The sequence below is a fragment of the Empidonax traillii genome, unplaced genomic scaffold, assembly GCF_003031625.1.
Source record: "Empidonax traillii isolate 1590-97213 ecotype Southwest subspecies unplaced genomic scaffold, ASM303162v1 scaffold680:size346369, whole genome shotgun sequence".
NCBI lineage: Eukaryota > Metazoa > Chordata > Aves > Passeriformes > Tyrannidae > Empidonax > Empidonax traillii.
This window is the reverse complement of record NW_020955873.1, coordinates 38,087-60,257: the sequence shown is the minus strand read 5'-3', so window position 1 is coordinate 60,257 and position 22,171 is coordinate 38,087. Positions and strand designations below refer to the sequence as shown.

The 22,171-nt window shown below is 45.7% G+C and overlaps 1 protein-coding gene across 4 annotated transcripts in view; it reads right to left on the bottom strand.

Annotated features, from left to right (window-relative positions):
• Nucleotides 1-3,878: 3,878 nt before the first annotated feature.
• The window catches only part of GLRA1 (glycine receptor alpha 1), a 38,090-nt gene continuing 19,797 nt past the window's right edge, over nt 3,879-22,171 (bottom strand). Inside the window, exons 4-10 of one of the 4 annotated variants that reach the window (XM_027899642.1) lie at nt 14,018-14,241; nt 11,559-11,641; nt 10,760-10,897; nt 9,790-10,004; nt 9,022-9,168; nt 5,767-6,077; nt 3,879-5,111 (exon numbers count right to left, since the gene is read on the bottom strand). In XM_027899642.1, coding sequence (XP_027755443.1) covers nt 4,784-5,111; nt 5,767-6,077; nt 9,022-9,168; nt 9,790-10,004; nt 10,760-10,897; nt 11,559-11,641; nt 14,018-14,241 — 1,446 coding nt within the window. In that variant the 3' untranslated portion in view covers nt 3,879-4,783. Of the gene's footprint in view, nt 5,112-5,411; nt 6,078-9,021; nt 9,169-9,789; nt 10,005-10,759; nt 10,898-11,558; nt 11,642-14,017; nt 14,242-22,171 lie in introns of those variants that run through there. The other 3 variants (XM_027899643.1, XM_027899644.1, XM_027899645.1) reach the window with 3 other exon arrangements.

Here is a 22,171-nt window from a genome sequence, read left to right as displayed (position 1 = left end):
TTCCAGGCCATGGGATGCCTGCTGCAAGGGAGCTCACACAGGTTGGGAGTCCTCACCTGGTTCAGCTTGTGCTTTCCACTGTTAAGCTACCTCTGGTACCTCTAGCTTGTGCACTTCAGTGTTTCTGCAGGGTGGGATCAGCCAAGGGCTGCTCATCCCAGCAGTTCTCAGAGGAGAATGTCTCACCCAGTGCAAACACCTGCAGGCAGAGCCTGGAGTAGCTCTGAGTGGATGCTCTGTGCAAAGTGTGCAACAGCTCCTTACACCTCGCCTGGTTCACTGCAGCTCATTTCCTGTGGGGTCCCCTGCTACACACCACGGTAGAAGGAGACTGGGAATACAAGAACCTGATTTCCAATAAACAGCTGCTGTGTGGCTGGATCCCTGTAAAACATGGAGCCCTAGAGGGATAATAGCCCAAAAGGCTGCATTCTCTCTGACTTATGCTGCTTTGCTTTTACAGAGCACAGTCAAAAAAGCCCTTACTAGACACCCTCACATTCCCTGGGAGTCCTCCTCATGCTTGGCTCTGAAAGCACTTCCCTGACAGCTGCTACCCTGCCTGCTTAGGGGAATGGTTTTAGTCATGTTTTTTGCTCTGTATTTATGTATTTATTATTCCCAAGACACCGATCTGTACCAGCCCCTTCAAAGGCTGCAGTGCTGAGGAGCTGAGCCCCATAGAACTGAACATTCAGGTGGTAAAAGAGAGGAGATGAATACAGAAAAGCCCAATAGACTTGAACGAAGTAAGAGACTTGTGTAGGTTCATTTGAGCAAGAGATGTGTAACTGCCCTTAAGAAATAATTGTTAAGGAGAAAGAGAGACGGGAATGGGAAGACTTAAAGAACCTGAAATCATTTAGGATGCTAAAATTAATGAGTTTCTGCTTTGGTGCTCATCCTAGCACCCTGAAGAACAATCTTGTATCTCAGTTTTCTATTTAATTAGTGTACTGTCTCCATACAAATGATGGAAATCTATTGAAGTGGGAGCAGCACAAGATGCCCTTTCCATCCATCTCCTTTTGAGAAGAAGATAGGAGCGTGTGAGTGCTTCCAAGCAGGGAATGGATTAGATACTTCCCTTGCTGAGCTCTGTGGGATGCTGCAGCAGGGCAGGATGTGCTGCCTGCAGTCACCCAGACAGGAGATGCACAATGTCCATGGGGGAGGCAGTGACCCAGACCTGCAGCTGCACTGGTGGGATTGGGGCTTTTGGTAGCAGAGGTCCACGTTGTGTTACCCACTGCTGCCAGTAGCAAGGTTTTGGAGTAAAGAATGGGGTATTTATTGAAAGAGATTGTCTGTCTTTGGCACAGGGACAAGAACTATGTTTTATTAAGTAATGGTAGTACAGTACAAAAATATGATTCTATACAATCTGTGAAAAATATGGCACCTTTGAAAATAGCTTTTTCTCCTTTCATATGTTCCTTTCTTTTTAAAAATAGACACTGTAAATGCTTCTAACCTTTTGTCCACCACTATTAGGAAACCAAGGTCTTTAAATCACAGTTAAGATAAATGGCAACCAACAGTGTAATTTGAATTGTCTTTGATTTTCTTTAAAATTAAAGATCTTAGAAGAGGCAGAAGAATAAGAAAAAACATTTAAAAAAGTGTGAGGAAAACAAAACAAAAAATGTTCCTGTTTAGAGGCTGTGAGAATATTCAGCATTTGAAATTGTTTGATGTTTTTAGGAGCAAAGTCCCCAAGCCCTGACCAGCAAAGGCCTCTAGGACAGGAGAATTAGGGCACTACCAGAGCCACAGAGCAGCTGTTCACAGGCAGCTGGTGCTTGGCCAGGGTCAAGACCAAGCCCTGCAATCTGCAGCAGCCCATGTGCTCACTGCTCTGCCCTGGACCCTGTTCAGCACCTCTCTGATTTCCATGGTACCGTGATCCCAGATGGAAAGCCACTTTAATCAGGAATTAAAGTGGAAAAAAAACCTCTTCTAAGTGATCAAAAAATAGTAAGTAAGTTTATCCAGCCTTTTTTTTTTTTTTTTATTCTCAACAGTTATATTTATGTATAAGGAAAAAGAATTCCTGCTCATGAAGTGATAAACTTCCAGCAGCATCTGGAAATAATATTATTTGGGATAAAGCTCTCTTTTTCTGAAGAATTCAACTGAATTAGAACCTGATTTTTTCTCTTTACTGTCAGATCAACTGCTTTATTCAGAGGTTTTTCTTCTGAGCCTTGTTCTTAAGAAGAGATAATAATTGCGAAGTTAAATTCCATGAATATTCCTGGAAGCTACCCTGCAATATCAAACCCTGTGCATTCTAACTAATAAATATAATTGCTGGCACTATCCAAGCAGCTTACTTTGAAGATGAGATAGGTTATCAAAGCGAATTCTTTTGCAATACAGAGACTAAACAAAACCTAGTACAAATGGAGAAAAATGTTTGATTTTGAAAACTGCACAGACTTGCCAGAGGCTCCTAGGACAGTCTAAAGTCTTGCCTATGTGGTGAAACTCTCCTGCAGGACATTCCTGGGACAGTTATCTCAGCACAGTCACACCTTTACCAGATCCCTGTGTGTTTCCTGTTGGGGTGCTGCTCACTGTCACTGTGCAGGCAGCCCTGGAGCTGGGAGATGGTTCAAATGGAAACTGCTTGAGGAAGAGAAAATAATGCTGCTTGTGGTGGGCATCAAATGTGCCCAGTGCTTGGCAGAGCTGAACTGGAAGCAAAGGCAGGCTGGTAAGCCTGTCATTCTTATTTTAGCCCCTAAACTACCATGGGCTCTACTAACAGCTGAAGTGCTTCTGTATGGGTAGGAAACATAAGCAACTTTCTGGTGATTTTTAGTTCCTAATTACCTTCCTCTGGCCTTACTCTGTGCCAAGAAGTGGCACTGGAGCTCTAGTGAAGCAGCAACTGTGAGTGTAACTGCATCTGCAACAGTAGGTGGAGGATGAACATGGGATTCTTCACTCTTGAGCTGGAGCAGAGTGAAGTGAGGTGGAAGTGTCTTCCTTCTCCTTGCTCTGCTCTTGCCCTTGAGATGTGGGATCAAAACTCGGTTGGGTGGGAGGATGGTTCATGGGATTCCTTAACCTTCAGGCAACTCCTTAGAGCAGCTGCAGTCAGGAAGGAACCTCACAGCACTGCAGCTGGCTGTGCCCTGGGAGCCACCCCGGGCAGCCTGTGGAGACCAAAGGCTTGTGAACCACGGCCAGATTGCCAGACTCCAAAGTGCAAGGTCTGGGCATCCAGGCAGGACTTTTTCTTTTTTTCCCAAATGACAGCAATTTGCAGTCATTCACCTGCATGAAGAAGGAGCTGTGGCACACGGACTGCCACGACTCTGCCCTGCTGCCGTGCAGGAGAGGAAATTCCCTGGATTTGCCTTTCATCTCAGACAAGGACACGCCGTTTGAAGCGATCGCGCAAACCGCAGCTGGCACGGCCGGCCGGCGCGCACGCCGGGAGAGTTCAATAATTCAGCAAGCAAACCCAGAGCCAGCAGCAGACTTGGGCTCCAGCCAAGGCTCGGGACGTTGTCCTAGCATCAAAAAAAAAACGCCTCTGCTCAACAGCTTGAGATGCCTCTGCTCGGGAAAGCACCGTCTGCCAGGGGAAGGAGAAATCCTCAGCCCACAGGTTTCCTACTGCTCCAGTGGTGGGAAGGGGCTCATGTACCGATTCACACTCGTGTGGTGTGACCTTTCCCTATCTCAGCAGCACAAAGGGACTCAGAAAGCAGGCTGGCTTTTGCCAGAATATTAGGAAATGCTGCCGTTTGCCCTAGTCCACACAGTAACCACCATGGGTTTTATATTTTTTCTCCATTTTTTCCCTTGCTATTCTTATCCTTTGTTTTTTTTTGTTTCTTTCTTTTTTATTTCTTTTCTCTCTCTCTCTCTTTAAATAAAGTGTATTTAGTGCTGGTGAAAGGTGCTGAATTGGCAGCCTTGGAGATGGGAGTTCCCTTACCCAGCCCAAGAGAGCCCTGGGGCTTTCTCTGGGCTTTGTCCACTTGGCACCACCCCTGTGTAGGACAGCTCACAGGTCCCGGGCTCCCCTGCCCTCTCCCATGCCTGCCTCTTGCTGTGCTGGTTGGGACACCCGTGGCTGAACATGACTCCAACCTCCCTTGGGTGCCACTTGTCTCTCTGCCTTCGTTTAGTGCCTAATCCAGACCTGACCCCAAGTGCTTCAGTGCAGACTGATTGTCTCTTCCTTCGTGCTCTCTTTTACCTGCCTTACTAAAGTGCAAACAAACAAACACAGCTGAGCCACCCTGGGTGCTGCAGCCAGCTCACACTCAGGGTCTCAGAGAGGCAAGTGGGACACCAAACCCTTAACTTGCCCACTGGCCCCAAGCCAGGCTTTCAAGTCACACCCTAGAGGTGTTTGGCACATTCTCCCCTACCCCCAAACACCAACACCAACGTGTGCTACCACTTGACCAAAGGGAAACCCCTTTGCTCACCCATTCCCACCTCCCTCCCCCCTTTCCCCATCCCCACCAAGCTGTGCCAGCCTCCGCCGGGAAAGCAGGGAGGGGCAAAGCAGCCTGCTCCATCTTCCCATCCATGTTAAAAGTAAATGCAGCACCAAAATAGATACAAAAATAGAGTTTTGGGTCCATCGGCCCAGCTTCACTATTAATATTACTGCTATGAAATGTCTGAAAATAAGAGCTGCTCTCTCTATACACACCTGCCCCCCCCCCCCCCCCCCCCCGACAATATTGCCATACGCCCGGTCCTGTCTCAACAAGGCAAGAAGATGCCTGTTTTCTCTACATTTTAAATACAATCACTTCCATCCCCCCATTGTAAACAAACATGGCAGAAAGGGGTTTGGGAAAAAAAAAAAAACCAACACAAAACCAACCAAAAAAATGAAAGAAACCCTATTTTTAAAATCCTTCATGATTTCTAGCATTCTGAATAGCATTTCTGCCTCCTGGGACTCGAAGCCTGCCAGGTTGTTTGAAAGGACAGAAGGTACCTGTGATTTCTGATGAAGGCCCTGATGTCCTTCCTGTGTTTCCTTTGGAAGCTCTCTGGTGGGGATGAGAGAGATAATGTATTTGCTTTCCTCTGTGCAAAAGTCACAAAGTGTTTGATCGGCAAACCCATGACTAAAAAAAGTAAATATATAAAATAAACAACAACCCACAGCCTCTTTTTTAAGTTTCCCCATCTATCCAGTTTTCAAAGTGCAAAACCTAGAGAAGCATAGAATTATTTTCTTGAGGTGTTTGTCCCCTTCTGTTAGGGCTTTTTCCCCCCACGTGCTTGGCTGGTATGGCCTTTCTATAGCAAAAGTCAGATAAAGCATAATTGCGGTCGTTTCTGCACATGGAATTATGAATCATTCCAGTGACTTGAGAATCTAAGCTGTTAATAGGCTAAAAAAAAGGATTTTTTTTTTTTGTTCATCTTCTTTTTTTTTTTTTTTTTGATTGTTTTCTTTTTGCATTAGAATTAAGCATGAATATATATTACTATATTACACTGCTTGGATTGCTGGAGCGATCCAAACCTTCCTATGCTGTAAAACTAACCCCCACCCTTGCACTCCCCAGATCAAGAGCTTCTTTTCTCCTCCCTGTGCCAGTCACCCTCAGTTCACATGATTAAAAGTCCCTCCCAGCCCCCCCCTCCCCTTTTTTTTTCTTTTTTTTTTTTTTTTTAGTAGATATTGCCGCATTCTTAAATTCATGCATTGCTGCATTGCTATTGCACATATATAAAGGATCGCTCGCTCCCTCCCGGCTGCTCCCCTCCCCTCACTGGTTGTGCACGTCCTCTCTGCGGACGATCTTGTAGATGATCCAGTAGAAAATGTTGAAGATGAGGAATGCCATGGGGAAGCCGATGCGGGAGATCTTGTCGATCTTCTTGGCTCGCTGGATGAAGAGCTTCCGCATCTCCTCGGGCGAGCGCGACGGCGGTGGCACCGGGTTGGCCGTGTTGTTGTTGTTGGCGCCCTTGACAGAGATGCCGTCCTTGGCTTGTAGACAAGCTGGTCCCATCCCGTAGGCAGTGAAGTTGAACCTGCCCTCCCCAGCTTCGTCCTCCTGGAACAGATTCAGCATGGGACTCTACTTAAAATGAGATATAGACACTGCACCCTCGCTATAAGGCTCTCCGCTGACAGGGTCCTGCTCTGCACGGGAAAGGTGCTCCCACCACGCCCTGACCTCAGCACCCCTTGGACAAACCCCCTGCTCTTGGGAGTTCAGCCTTATAGAGGGGTGCCAGTTGTGTGATGCACAGATGCAAATCAGGGGATCCAGGCACCCCGTGGAGAACAGCACTGACTTCCACCCCACTGAGCTCTTTGACATATTGAAGGGTTTATGGCACTGCTTTAATTTTTCCAATTGCATCCCCTGTTTTGCTTCTGCCTCTCCCTCCCACCCCCCTCCTACCAGCACCTTCTTTGCTTTGCCTGTGCAGTTGCAGCTTGCCCAGAAGGAGTGGGCTCCATGTAACTCACGCAGTTGAAGCCACAGTGTGAGACTTCCTACAGAGTTACATGGATGTGCAGGAGCCAAGATTTGACCAGGAAAAGAGCTCTGCAGCCAGCGTGCAACCAGCCCTCTGCTTGCCTGCCCACGGGACCCCTCCAGCCCCACAGCCCTTCCCACAAGCCAACTTTTAGGTGAGGAACAGAAGTGCCCTTCTGTGGGTTGGTGGCAAGACATGGCTGCTTATGGTAGTGCCAATTATTAAGAAAAAAATGAATTTATTTTCCAAGTTAAAGGCAAATACTTTTTTTTTTTTTTTTTTTGGTGAAAGTCTTGCTGGTGTCTCAGAATGATTTAGCCCTGTTTTACTGAACACAGAGGTGTAACCATTACAATCCCTACGTGCCAGGACCTACCTACGTCTCCCCTTGTGCCCCAGTAAATATAGACAGCATAATGGGTTTGGAGAGAGCTGTCTAGCTGATCTCTCTGATCTAATCCAGAGGAAAGAAGGTAAGAGGTGGCTCAAAAAATGGAAAGGACCAAGTGAAACCTGGCAACAGATTGTTTGTTTTGTTGGGGTTTTTTAGAGAGGAAGAAAGTCTCCTAATGATGAGGATAAGACAGCACCTTGCATCTAACTGGCAAAAGCTAGAAACAGATTTTTCTGGATTCTCTGGTATTAATGCCAGCCCATGGCACAGTGTCTGGCACACTGAGCTGTGAAGAATAGCCAGTAGGTTTTGATGCAGACCTAATAAATATGGGCATGGGCTTGTCCTCTCCATAGCAGCCTCCACAAACATGGACCACTGCAACATCTCACTTGTTTTTAGTCTGGCATGTCATGCCTAAACCAGGCACAGCTACCCAGACAAGTCAGGACATCAGGACAGAGCAATTAGGCTCTTTGCAGCTGCACTAACCCATTTGCATATTAGCAGTCAGCTTTTAGTTTTCTGATGAGCCTGCAAACCTTGTTCATTTCGATTTTGCAAGTGTTTTTGTTTATGCTTTGTTCCAATTAAATTGCTGTGAGATTGGGCAGGGAGTGTACAAGCAGCCTTGTGTTCAATGGAACAGCTCTGGCAAATATCTCTTTAACTCGTCTGTGTATTAGTGGCTTTTTTTCTCTTTATTGTTTTATCAACAGACTGATCTGCATACAACAGCACAGATTCAGAGACAGGATGCCTGAATCCAGATGAAGAGATAAAAGAACTATGAGGCACCCATATGGGTGGCTTTAGCTTTGGCTCAATTCAATGGGCTGCACCTTCTGAACCAGAACTACCTCCACTGATTTTGGGATGGCAGGGCCTTGTTCTGGTCAGACAAAGTCAATGGGTGCTGATGATTTCATCTATTACTTCTTTTCCCTTGCATTTGTCGCATGCTTTTCCTCCATGGACCTGACTGTGTTGGGCACAAGTGAACAGTTACCTCCTGTTTTACACATCGGATGACTGAGGCAGAGAGAGGAAAACCTACAAAAAAACCCAGGGATTCCTGCTCCTCAGCCCCCAGTTCCTCCTGGAATGGTGGCAGTTCTCCAAGCATACACTGTGAACTACTACAGGACAGGGTAGACCTTGGGAAAGACTTATAAAGGCTGGGACAGTGAAGCAATGAAATGGAGGGAGGTCTCTGGATGGGATGGGTTGTGGAAGACTCTTTAAAATAGAGGGTAGACAACTACCTGCAAGGAATATTTAAGGCAGACCTTGGTGGTCACCTAGGGGCTCACTTGAGATTTTCATCAGCAAAATTTTCTTTGTTTTTTTCTTTCCTAGCAAACATACTGTTTTTTAATGATAACCTGAGGACAGCCTCTCAGGCTGAAAATCTGCTAACGCCTTCCTGATTCTACCAGTTAATTAAGGAAAATTTTTAAGTTTTCAGCCTTGTGATCACAGCCACCTTTGTGTTTCTTTCTAGTGTATTTTGTGAGGTGAAGTCTTTGCTGCGGCACCTCAGCCTAAAAGCCAGTAGAGCCCAGGCTGCAGGAGATGCATGTCAATGCAGGCACGCTCAGATTGGCATCAGTCATGGCAGGAAAGCATGGAGCGAGGCTAAGGCTGAGAATAAAGCTATTTCCTTCCAAGAGGAATTTGCAGTCAGTCTGAGAAGCAGATGCTTTTGAACACGGAGATGACAGAGACAAAAGAGGTGTCACTTACCTCCAGGCTAAAGCAGGCTGTCTTGTTGGGGGGATGCTGTTCTCTGATAGGCATCCCTCACACCTCTCTGCCTGCCTCCCCCCAGCCCTGGCTGCAGCTTCTGAAGAGGAGAACTCAGACTAAAACACTGCTGTGTGAATTGTTCTGTTGTGAACAACTCTTTTGGCTTAGACCACTTGGCTGGCTAACGAAAACCAGCCTGCTGGACCCCCAGTGTCAGCAGGCTGTTCGAACAGACACAATGCACTGAGGTAACCCTGGTTTTTGATGTGTGAGCCTCCCTAACATCTGATCATATACTGAGAACTTCCCTGGGAGCTCGTGGACTGGTTCAGATGACCATGGTGTTCTGCTGGGAGAGATTTCAGCTGTGTCCTTCATGCTTTATGTATTACCTTATGATGCCTCCTCTTCCTTCTGAACCTGAGCAGCTCTTTGTGCTGCCGAGACACAAAGTTGACGGCAGCGTATTCTAGAAGTGCAGAGAACACAAACAGCAAGCACACAGCCATCCAGATGTCTATGGCCTTCACATAGGACACCTAGGAGTCAGAAAAAGAGACTGAGATGGGCTGTCTTCTTCACTCAAATTCCTTTTTGTTGCCATTTTACGTGTTACTCCCAAGGTCTTTGGAAGGAGTTGACCAAGCTATGATCTGCCCTTGGATACCAGAATCTAGTTCATCTAACATGAATGTATTATCAGTTCACTGAAACTGTAGAATTATTGCTCCTTAAGAGACCAGGTGCAGTTTTAATTTGCCCATGTTTTGATTATGCTTTTTTATGTACAAGGAAATTAGTAATCCACTCTGATCATAATGGAGGCCCTTCATAAAGGGGAATTCAGTACTGTTATAAAAGTATGATGGTCAGCTTAATACAGAGCTAAAATGTACAGGGCATATCCATGTGGCTTGTTGCAGGGGTTTGTATGGTACAGTGCTCCTGGCTACTGGCAGCTGTGGTGAGTGCTGAATCTTAAGGGGAAGTTCTACTGCTAGTCATAGAGAATCTAGAATTTTTCAGGATGGGATTGGATTTTAGTCTGTTTGCCCTTATGTCTCTTGTGTTGAGCAGGAGGATCTGCATGGTGATTCACTTATATGCAATCCCCAGAAGGTGCATGTTTTGCCCCTGGTGAGGATAAATTTGCCCCCTACCTTGGGCAGTGATGCTCGGGAACCAGAGCTCTGTGTGGTCATAGTGAGCACTGTGGTGATCCCCAGGCCAACACGAGCTGGGGCAGCATCCATGTTGATCCAGAAGGAGATCCAGGAGAGAATGACAATGAGAAGGCTGGGGATGTACATCTGGATCAAGTAATAGCCCATCTGCCTCTCCAGGTGGAAACGAGCTTCTATACAGGTGAACTTGCCTGAGGAGGACAGGAGATGCATGGAAGATTACTGGTAAGGCACAGTGAGCCTCCTGATTTCAGCCAGTGTCTGAGGACTTTCCTTGCATTGCCTAGAACCAGAGTCTTGTTGGAGGAGGAAATGAACAGCTGTTGCCCAGCTCTGCAAGGGCATGTAGTGACAGGACAAAGGAAAATGGCTTCAAACTGAAAGAGAGAAGGTTTAGATTAGATATTAGGAAGAAAATCTTCCCTGTGAGGGTGGTGAGACCCTGGCACAGGTTGCCCAGAGAAACTGTGGTTGCCCCATTGCTGGAATTGTTCAAGGTCAGGTTGGATAAGGCTTGGAGCAACCTGGGATAGTGGAAGGGGAGTTGGAACTGGATGATCTTTAAGATCCCTTCCAGCTCCAAACATTCTGTGATTCTATGAACATTAACATAGCAAGGAAAGCTCTTGGCAGTATGTCCTTTGTCACTTAAGTTTCAAAGACAAAAGAAGATTCTGGGAGAGAAAATCTGGATCAAACACCCTTGAACTGATAGAGATGTTACTGGGGACAAGAGGATTTCACACATTTGTGTCCATTAGCTTTTCATTGGTTATATATGTGTATATTTCCTGGCAACATACCTATTTGTGTCTGTTGTCCCTAGATGTGTAGGACAAGGTTTGTATCAGCTGAGTGACATCAGACACAGCAAGAGACTCTGTCAAATGCACAACCTTAACTTCCTCTCTACTGAACCCAGCAGATAAGGGAAAACACCACTGACCTGTGTTGTAGTGCTTTGTGCAGTATCTCAAGTCTTTTTCTTCTTTGAGGATAAACTGAGGCAATGTCAGCCCGTCGGCAACTTGCACCGCTCCTTTTTCTTGCCACTCAAAGATGAGATCATTCATTGTGTAGCCAACTGTCGAGAGGAGGGGACAAACACCACGTGAAACACATTAAATACTGATCTGGAAAGGGACAGTGTTGTGCAGGAGATCTGTGCTTGGAGGCAGGGGCGTGTCCTGGCCTTCCTTGGCAATGCTGTCATGCATGGGATTTGGGTTGAGGCAAAACTGTTTGTGCATGTGATGAGAACCAAGGTGATGACCTGCAGTGGAGCTGCAATGGTTTGCAATGAATTGTCTGCAATAAATCACATTCTTCCTTGAATTGGGCTTTGCTGAATTTGTTTTCTACTTTTGCCAACTCGACCTCTTTCTCTGGAAGAAGCTCCTCGTCTTTCCCTCCTTTGGTATAAGCAACATGCACAAAGGGCAGATGTTCATCCAGAGACACAAAATGCAACTGAAAGCACTTTCACCTCTCTCCTCTGAAGTTAAAGGCCAGTGTAAATACAAGCAAGCCAGGGCTCCTTGCATAGGATCTTTTAAGGTTTGGCTTCTCTAGAAAATGTCACATGTGCTGAATGAATGGAAAATCCTGAGCAAGAGGTTCTCGAACAAGACCCCAGTGAAGGCTGGACTGGGAGTGGGTTGCACCTGGGAAAGGAGATGGCAGGGGAGGGGGGGAGGGAAAACAGGTTGTGTCCTCTCCAAAATGGGGATGTGCACAGGACTCACAGCTTTCTAACTGCATGATGCACGTCTGTACGTCCATGGGGAAGTTCTTCAGGTCCATGGGGCAGGCCAGAGTCAACGTGATCCTGAGGAGAGAAGAGAGCACAAGGCAATGCCAAGCAGTTTGTGGTACTGCTGAGGAGTGAACCCCCTCAGACACCCAGTGCTGCAAACAGGCTGGGACCTTGCCTGAGACACATTGGTGTGCTGGGGGCAGTGACTGATCATTCGCCACTTCCCTGCCTGTGTCCTCACACGTGGTGTTGGAAAGCATCAGAAATGCTGAGCATTTGGGTCTGTGGTACGATTCCCAGCAGAGTCGCCTGCTGCAGATGGTGTTTCATTGCAATGTTGTTTTAGACTGTGCAGAACAAAATGTTCCCACACCAAACAGTTCTGCTGCTTCGCTTTTCAGTTCTTGCCTCAGGTTCTCAACAGTCTGAATTAGCAGCAAATCCAAGCCCAATATATGGGCCCCCAGATACATTTACAGAGGCTGGGACTGTTTGTTAATATATGAATAGAACATTTGTGTGTCATCCCCCCCAAAAAAAAACCCACCAAAAAACCCCAAACAACCAAAAAGAAATTTGTTCAAGATTATATGCTTCTATGGGGGGAAAGAGAGACTTCAGTGGGATTTTCTGCAGGGAAAATGCCCTGTGCTAAGTCAATATGAACTTCTGTATCTTCCTGAATTCCTGCTGAGCCCCTAGAGGCCTCTACTTCTGTCTTCATTTTCTGCTAGGTGCAGCCTGCATTTTCTGTGGTATATTGCTGTGCTGCCCTGTACCATGATCTATGCTTAAAATGTTTCTTTGGTTCAACAAGCTGATACTGAATGATTTGCTTCAGATAGTTAGACTTGTGTTATTTGGTTTGATAATGTTGAAAATGCTGTTCCCTGAAGTGTTTAGGGTTTTCAGCTTTTTGCCTTGATGTAGAAATAGCAGAACTACCCAGGGGACAGAAACTGAATTTTTCTATCATCAGACCTACAAGAAACTTATCAGAGGGGAAAGATACTTTAATTTAAAAGCTTATAGTGGAAGAAATTCTCTGCTTGAGTTTAGAGGCATGTTGGGACAGAAGATGTGACAAAGTCCATCTTCCTATAAATGCCTTGCCTAGAGTTTGATTATTGCAAATAGCAGTAGCCAAGAGCCAGTTAGAAAATGCCAGAGCACTTAAGAGAGTTTTTTGGTTTTTTTTGAGGGGAATGACTATTTCTCCTTTTGGAAAATTTGCATTTACATTGTGCTCTTTCTTTTTCATTTTCGCAGGAAAATTTACATATAAAGAAACCTATATTCTCATTTGGACATGAGCGAGATAGCAAAGTTGATTTTTTTTTTTTTTTAAACAAGAACTGAAGCTGTTTTCAAGTTTTTGCCTTGGAAACAGTGATCAATTCAGCCATGTCCCCTGCTGAGTCATTGCTCTGTTTTGCAGAGCAAACCCTAGGGCTGGGGTGACCCAGTATTTCCTCTCTGTGCTCCTGCAGACCCACCTGGAACAGGACTCTGCACCATGCTCACTGCCAAGTTGCTGGTGGCAGTTTTACTACCTGCCTGGTTTTAGAAATTAAGAAATGTGAGGTTTCCACATTCAGCTGACACACATGGCAATTCTCTTATTGTTTTGGCCATCAGGGAGCTGGTCTTTGGGCTGGAACCACCTTGATGTTTGATGGAGGTTGTCTAAATTGCAGCATTAAGGTGTTTATTTTCCATTTTACGGCTCCACGGTGCTTTTTTTCTTCCCCATGGCTGCCACTGGGAACTGCAGTGTGAGATGGGGTGTGCGAATCGTAGGCAAATTTACATTACACATGAGGTGAAAAAGTCTTCAGTATAGAGTTAAACTTTTTCTGTGTATGCTCATGAAGTTTGATCTTAGTTTCACTGGTTTCAAATAAAGAGTGGATGGGGTCGGAAGTGAAGGTGGGGGATCAGATTGATTTTCTGCGGGAAAATCAGTGCAATTAGTTCAGCTCCACTGATGGATTCTTGGGTTTAGTGATAAAGGGATAACTGCAAAGAGTTAAGCTGAGACAAGGCCATGGAGCCCGACTTAGCATTTTCCCTTTTTTTTCCTTTTTGGTCAGGAAAGGCTTCAGTTTTCATGAGCTTCTACTAGTTTTCACAGAGCACAGTTGGTTTTAGGCTTGTGCTAGTATAAAATACCTCAAGTAATTTTACATTAGGGATGTTATGGAATCTACTAGAGAAAAGCCTAAGTTCTTGGACTTGGAAATGTAAAGATCAGCTAGATTCCTTCCCAGACCAACCCTCTATCTCAATATGCTTTGGCAGAGGTTCCTTCCCACCACATTGCTAATTGTGTGATCTCCCACCTTAAAACCTCCTAAATTTCTTTTATCCATCATCATGCTCTGGGCTTGAACAGTGGGAGTTCAGCCCTGTCCTTCCCGTGGGACTCTTCCCACGGAGTCACCTCACCTGATGCTGTAGAGGACATTGCCGTTTCGGGAGATCCTCAGCAGCTTGTTGTCAGTGGTAATCTCATGGAAGTGGGCCCCTTTCTCATTAGCAAAGAACAAGTCAGGCTTCCAGATGGAGTCCAGCATGGAGGGGTCCAGGTCCAGGGAGTCGTCAGGGTACTCGTTGTACGCCAGCCGTGGGTCGTTCCACTGCTGTCGCAGGAAGATGTTCACCCTGTAATCCTGCCCGGTGGGAACAGAGAAACACAGTCAGTGCTCAGGGCAGGCTGAAAGTGCTGAGAACTGGGGACCACCTATTAAAATCATTCTCAAAACCCAAACCACGTCCAGGCCCGGCTACGCCGAGCATTTTTGGCATCATTTCTCAAGGAACTGTTATCAATTTTTAGCTTTGTAGCTTAGAGCTATTTCATAGCATGAGCAGCTGCCTGTCCTTGCAACCCTCTGTTACAGCAATTGTCAGCTGTGTGTGAAGTGTCAGGACCTCTCGTCTGGACCCTGGGGCTGGAGAGGCCATGTGCAGTTGCGGAGGTCACAACAGCCCCCATCAGCAGGATGATGTTGCAGAGGATGAAGAGGGAGAGGAAACTGAAGCCAGTTTCCTTTCAGTGCTGAACCTTCTCATAATGTGACCATCCATGGTTTCCCCGGACTTGGGAAAGGAAAAGGCACTGCGAGACAGGCAGTCTATGGAAGGGAAATTCCTGTAATCAGATGAACTGACAGGAGCAGCTGCCTTTGGTGAGAGTATGTGATCATGAGAAAGATGTGCCTGAAGTCTGCTCTCCTAATGTTCAGTGAGTGTTCTGGGTTCCCCTCTCTAATTTCAAAATGCCATAAATGCTACAGATTTTATAGGATGGTCATCTTCTTTAATTGTAGCTAGTTCCTCAGCACTATGCAAAATTATACCTGCATCATAACCATGAGCCTTACAGCTCCTCTGAGTTCCTCAGGCCTAGGCTGGTTGCTGGGGCTGAGCTCAGACCCTCTCCTAGACAATTAAGGGCAGTTTCTGTTCTCCCTGTCTGACCAATATCTTCCCAGGGTGATCTGCGTGCCCCTTTTCTTCTGATTTTTACATGAGAAAGTGAGCCAACAAATTGAAATGGGGAGAGGATGTGCCAGCTATCAGGAGAGGGATAAAAGCTCCATGTCCATAAATTAATTGACATTTTCTAAGTATAGAGGCAGACTGAGTCTGAAGAACAGTCTGTAATAAACCCATTTCACTGCCCTGGCCCAAATGAATAGTTGCTCTCATGATTAAGGTTTTCTTGGGTGCCTTTCTAGTACTAATGTACTTTAAAGACCTTTATTAAGAGGCAATTAATGGAGGTTGTGTCTGATGTGCTTGCTGGTATCTATTACTTGCTGCAGGCACTGGGTGACAGAATCTCCCTGACTCTGCCACCAGGTCTGTTCCTTCCATCTGGAGAACACAAAGCTCTGGAGTTGAAGGGTGCATGTGTAGGAGAGTCTTTCTGAAGTCTCTACCTCAAGTGCTCACTTGACTATGAACCCACAGCCCAGGAGGGCACAACTCTTGCGTGTCCAGTCACTCTGGAGGGTTGGGAGAGGATTGTGTTGGATGCCTTGTGTTTTGGATGAGGCAGTTCATAGCCAAGCACATGGTCTAGAATCTGTTTCAGGCCACTTAGTGCCATCTGCGTCCTCAGAGCACAGAAGCTGCTAATGACATTAACGATTGTGACAACAGCAAATGAACCAAGCGCTTGACGCTAAAAGGAGCAGACCTCTGAACGTGAAAAAGAGTTGCAACACTCTTTCCTGATATCCCAGATGTCACCTTCACAAGTCCTAGTGCATCCCTCTGACTTAATTATTCATCTCTGTCGACCCTGGATGATGTGTCTTGAGAAAATGTGAATAGCTGAGGACAGCTGGGAGCCAGGGTCTCAGTGCAGGACCAGCCAGCGACGCAAGCCTGGAAGGGGAAAGTAAGCCTGAATTTCCATTTTCCACACAGCAGCTCCCAGAACAACGTGTATGTTTTCAATTCTCTCTTTTCTGCGTGTAAAGATCTGCAGCCATTGCAGTCAGGGGAAATCAATGTCACTGACCTAATAGGTAGAAAGCAAAAGGTTGTTTTGCTTATTCAGCTACAAATAAGGTAGATGCGAGCAGGTCAGCTCAAGTTTGGGACTTATGTCGTGTACAACACAAATTAAACTCATGTTTGGAAGAAACTTCAGCGGTAGCTGCCCAGAAGTGTGCTCAGCCTGATGGAGTGGTGGAAGAGGAGGGGGGAGGAATGGAGCCAATCTTCCTGCAAGAGTCTGTGTTACTCTGGAGAAGCTTTGTTGCTGGAGTAAATTCACTGAATCAGCTTCAAAACTTGCCAGAAGGTAATGAAAGGGTGAGACAAGAGGTGTAGTGTGGTTTGTGTTGCCACCACAGCAGGCATGAGAGACCACAGGCAGAATGACAGCCAGTAGTCTTCGTCACCATGATGAGGTATCTTAATTAAGTGCCATGGGCCAAATGAAAATTAACTTCTTACAGTAGGCGGCTGTGAGAAGGTCCCTCCTAACTCACCTCCAGAGTCAAGGTGTCCAATACTCATGTCCTACGTGGAAACAGTGCAGGGCCATGTAGTGAGCGTGTGGTGTGAGAGGCTGCACCACCTCCCTCCAAGGGGATGAGCAGCAGTGTGGTAACTCAGGGTTGTGCTACTCCGTGCTCCTCCTTTGGAGACAAATGTTTGTAGTGGACACTTTTTTGTTTTGGAATACAGATAACCAAGCATTTATATTATTGTATAAAAAAGGCAAGGACAAATAAATATAATACATGGACTGTGTGCAATTCTCTGGCTTTGCCGTTTTATGGCGTTAATATTTCACCTCTGTGTGTGATTTTATGAAGGTCTTCCTACTCAGTGAGTTTACTTCATAGTCCTGGCCTGGCCACTGGGAATGTTGTTTTCTCCCAGATGCCTTTTCCCTTATGTCAGCCAGCTGCATCACACTGGGGTATGGACAGTTCTGAGCAGCCTTTTAGGTTTGTTGTGCCCAGGCTTATTTGAACATAAATGTAACACCAAGCAGTGTGGCTGCAAACTGGACATGACAGTGCCTGAGGAGCCAGCAGAAGGCATGGAGAGCAATTGGGGTATGTCTGTGGCTGTGACACAGCCTAAGAGAAGGGTTACAGTACTCTGCACCAGCTAAAGGACCCTGTGTGCTGAAAGCTTTGTCCTGGGCACTGCAGAGAAGCTGAGGGGTGATGAGCCAAACAATACTCATTTTCTGGCTACCTTGAGATATGCAGCATTTCTCCTGGATGCTGCTGTATGAGATCTTAATTAGCATCACCAAGACGCCCACAGTTATTCCTAAATGATGGACACAATGGACCAATTTATGATGTGAACTTTCAAGCAAAGAAAACAAGAGGTTTGACTGGGTCTGCAAACTCAGCCAAAAAAAAAAAAAATCTCTTTCTCCCTATCCTTCTTACGACTGGAGCCCCTCATTTGTGTGCCAATCACATCCAGGCATTGATTACCTTGTGCAGCCTGCTCCTCTTGGGAGTGGGGAGCAGCAGCTCTGTGCAGTGAAGGCATTCAGGAGCTCTGCAATTTGGCACAGAGGCATTTTACTCCCAAGGGGGAAACGACACAAGGCAGGAAGAAAAAAAAAAAAAAACTGAAGTGATCAAAGTAGTTCAATTTGATAATGCTGAAATGAAATTCTGCTTAGTGACCTCGCAAGGAGACGAGGAAACAGAAGATCATTTGAGACCTTTCCTTCCCAAGATCCCACAGCCCTGGCATCTGCTGCTGGAAGCAGTGGCAGGCTGGAGGCAGTGCTGCAGGAGGGGATGGAGGCTGTCAGCAAACTCAGGAGGTTTCATCCCCTGACTCAAGGATTCTGTCAGAGCAGCCTCTGCACTGAGCAGTTTTGGTGAGAGGCTTCCCTTTGATAAATTTACATTTTGCTGATGGAAAAATTAGGGTGGAGACTGAACTCCCTCAGAAGGGGATTCTGTGATCCCACCTGGGCAGAGCATAAGGGGCTTTAGTAGCACTGAGTTAATTCTCTAGAAAGGGAACAAGCAACCATCTTCTGCCTTGCAAAGAAGCACTACAGCTGTCCACAAAAACGAGCACACCAGGAACAGCCCTTGGAAGGGTTAATATGTTTAATAAGGTTAATAATTTATCCTTAATTTATCAGAGCTGTAGCAAAGTAGCCAAAATGAAGCCTGGTGTGAAACCACACCTAGGCCAGAGGGAGGAGGTGCCCCTGAGGAGGAAGTCAGAAGAGGGCAGTGCCTGCTGAGGGGTGGGAGGAGTACCCTGGTACTTAAGAGGTGTGGGTGTTTTTTTTTTTGTGCTGGAACCCAAAGCAGAAAGATTTTTCTGTGTCTTCCTACAAAAGGAGGGGAAAGTTTATCTCTGCGAGCCAAGGATGGAGCTGCTGGTGAGTGAGTTGTATCCAGCATCCTGAATTTCAAGTGTGTTTGGTTGTGAGGTTTTGTTCTTCAGCTCGAGGGTTTTTGTGTCTCCTTGGTTTTGAGTTGCCTAGTCCCATTTCAGGGCTTCTTTTTTTTTTTTTTCCTCCCCTCCCTTCTTCATTCAATGCAAAGACAAACTCCAGCCACACACACAGCTGAAGCACTGCAGCTCCAACAGTGAAATGGCAGCAGGCTGTGAGTTGTTGTGAAAACCTTCTCATTTTGTGCTGTGTGACTTGCTATGTGCTTATCATCTCTGTGGGACTGATGGCTGGGTTTAAGAATGACTGACTGCGGAAAACTTGGCTCAAAACCTAACCTTTGCTACAGGCTTTGTGCACTGATACTCACATTTTTTGCTGATATTTGGGTGAGTGGGTTGGTATTAAATGTGTGACCCGTTCACTTCATCAGACATATCTGCTGCACTGTGGCTTAGGAGGCTGGAATGAATTGCATGGTTTGCTTTGCAGGATGGGTTATTTTCTTGTTGGAAATCTCATGTACAGTTGCCTCTGAGCAAATACTTAAAGCTTGGACAGTTGCAGCCTCCAGCTCCTCCTGTCCGTAGGAGATTCTGGGAGCCCAGTTGTGGCTGTGTTGCAGCTGGCTGGAAGGTCACATTTGGTTTGCTCTTTTCAGATGAGATAACTATGGCATGAAAGCAGCAAAAATAAATTTGCATATATGTGCTGTGTCTAGGGGAGCTTGCGCTGACTGGTTTGTGATTTTTCTTTTTCACTCTCTAGTTTGCTGCATGTTGGTCCTTTTTAAAACATGGGACTGGATCTTGAGTCCAGCTGGAACTCTATGTGATGATATAAAAAAATATTCCTACTTCTTCATCTGCATTCATTGTGTATAAAATATTCCCAACTGCCTGGGTTGGTGAGAGGGACATAAAATTGGAGCTTCCATTGGAAGAGAGAGCCAAGGGCATCACTTAATTTTAAGTTTGCTGTTATAGCAGGGAATTTGTCAATGAAATGCTCAGATAATCCTACCAGTTGTCTCATGCTACAGGGAAAAGCCAGAGCTGGCACAGTTTATTCACTTAAAACCAAGACCTGTTCTGAGGTGCTTGAGTTCTGTTTGTTTTGAATGAGAAATTTGTATGTCTGCTATAGATTTCATGGTCTGGTATGACTTGGGGGGGGATTTGGTTATACTTTTGAAGAGCAAAAAGGGATTTAACATCTTGTGATTGAGGGTTGTTTGGTGTTTTTAATGAAAATACTTGGAAAGAGTGGATGCATCTTGCACTTGTCCTTGGGAATCCCTTGCTATTGGATGCACTATTGCACTAATGCTTTAGGACAGGAGTCTGCACTTATCTGGCTGTTGTGGTTGGTCATATCTTTCCCCTGGAAGCACTGGTTGGGTTCACAGGGATGTGTTCCCAGTCACAGGTTCCCTTGTCCTTAGAGCTCATGGCAAGTGAGACTGATGGATATAAGCTATGAGCTGCAATCTAACATAAATGTCCAATCAATTATGTGCACCACTAGAGGCTTTTATGTCTCCAGTTCTCCAGGATTCTTAAAGGAGTTACTTCTCTAAGTCAGGTCTGCTTTAGGAGTTGTGTTTGCTGGATGGCTTTTTTTTTTTTTCTTGATTTCCTCTAACCTTACAGGAGTTTTCAGATCTCCATTTCTTGCCTTGTTCCTCTTGAACCTTTCTGGGGCTTTCTGCCCACTGAGTGGAGTCTGTGCCTTCTCTTGGGCCCCAACTCATTTTTTACTTCCTTCTGAGGTTTGTAGACACAAGTGGCTGTGTCAAATACCTGGTTTGTTCTGTTTTTCTGTATTTTCTCCTCTCCCTTCCAATCATGCCTTAAGCTGTGAGTGAACACTGACCTCCAGTTTCTCTAATCCTCATGGTTTACACTGCTTTGTGATATTCAGGCATTATAAAGTAAAATGGTACCAGTGGTACTTTCTGTAGGATGTAACAGCCCACTAAGGAGATGTTTTAAAGCCTTCTCCAACTGCACATGTGATATCCATAAAAACCTGTGGCTTCTCTCACAGGTAGTAGAGCAATAGTTAAATGTAGACTGACATAATACCCTGACCTGAACCTAACCAGGCCTGATGATGGGGGTTTAAAACATAATATTCTTTCTCTTTTTGGCCAGTGAAGCAGCTGGGGGAGTTTTGTCATCATCAGTCACAGAGGTCATTGATAGACTACAGCTTTCCTTGTGGTAAAACATTGATTCGCTCTCCTCTCTCTTCTGCAAACTTCCGCCCCTCCTCTCCTCCCCCTGGTGCTTGACCACAAGTTCCACTTGTCTGAATTCAAAGTAGCCAAGTCTGTCCCAAAATCCCTTCACAACAGGACTGTCCGTTGTTCCCAGAAACGGCACTGGGGAGCGGACGGTGCCTGTTTGACCTGCTGCATCCCCAAACAGCGGGGAGGGGGCTGGCTTCTCTGCAGAGTAAGTCCCAGATTACGAATCCCAAGGACCTCTCTGGCTTGCTGAGACCTCCTTTTTAGATGTTTCAGGACCTGTGTTGCTTGTGTTCTGGTTGGTGTTTACAAGCAGAACTGCTGTTCCCTGAGAAGAGCATCGTATCAGGCTGTGTGCAATGCTGTGTCAGCCTGACATCTGGACTAGCTTGTCAGAGCTGCCTTGGATATTTCTAGACAAAGCAATGTGCCCAGAGGGTGTTCTTGGGTTCCCATGGGAATTTTTTTTTTTTCTATGGAAGACAGACTATAAAATGAGTGGCATCTGGAGAGGATAGCAAGTCCCTGCAGCCTGTCTTGGAGGTGAACTGCAGCTCTGGCTCTCTCATGCTAGTCTATGCTAATTTTATGAAGCATCCTGCTTACAGGGATCATGTGGCATCTTTGTATGACTGCTCCAGTGCACCTCACAATGTAGGACATATGCACTGAAAAACATGTCAATGGAATGTGCTCTGTGCATCCCACAAGGATCCTTTGTGGGCCTGCCCTGCTCTTTTGCACTCTGGAGCGTCTCTACTGCTCATGTAGGAACAGTATTTCTTGTCTGTAAGGCCAGAGGAGATATCCAATAAAATAGTAAATTAGCAGCAGATGTGTATTTCAGCTCTAGTTCTTCCTTTTTTGCTTTATATAAAACGAATCCACAATGCACTTCTTGCCTATGAACTCTGATAAATTCTGCAGTCCAAGTAGGAAATCTGTTTCCTTGTGCTTGGACAGAATAAGAGTGGTTTTTTTTTTTTTTTTCCTACTACCAGAACTGAAGTACCCCCAATGCAAACCCTTCCAGCTGAATGGTATGGTGTTAGAAGAGACTTATAACCCCAGGTGAATGGCTGTGGATCTCCTCTGACAGTGCTGTGCATGCCAAGTAATTTGTTCAAGTCGAGGGGTGTGATCTATATATAAAGCCCATAAACTCCTGCCCCAATGCACAAAATGCCTGAAGCTGGAGCCTTGCATTCCTCATTCAGCATTTTTCTAGAAAAAGAATTACCGAAGGGTAATTAAACAGCATATTTCTGGATTATCTTTAATTAGCACAGCAGTAAGGCACTGTACCTCCAGAGTTTTCCTTTGCTGTTCACTGATTATGTCACAACCAATCTTTAATAGTCTTCAGATGGAGCAATTATCTCCTGTTCTAGTGATCCTCTGCTCCTAGTGCCTTGCCAATTACATACAGCCTTTAGCC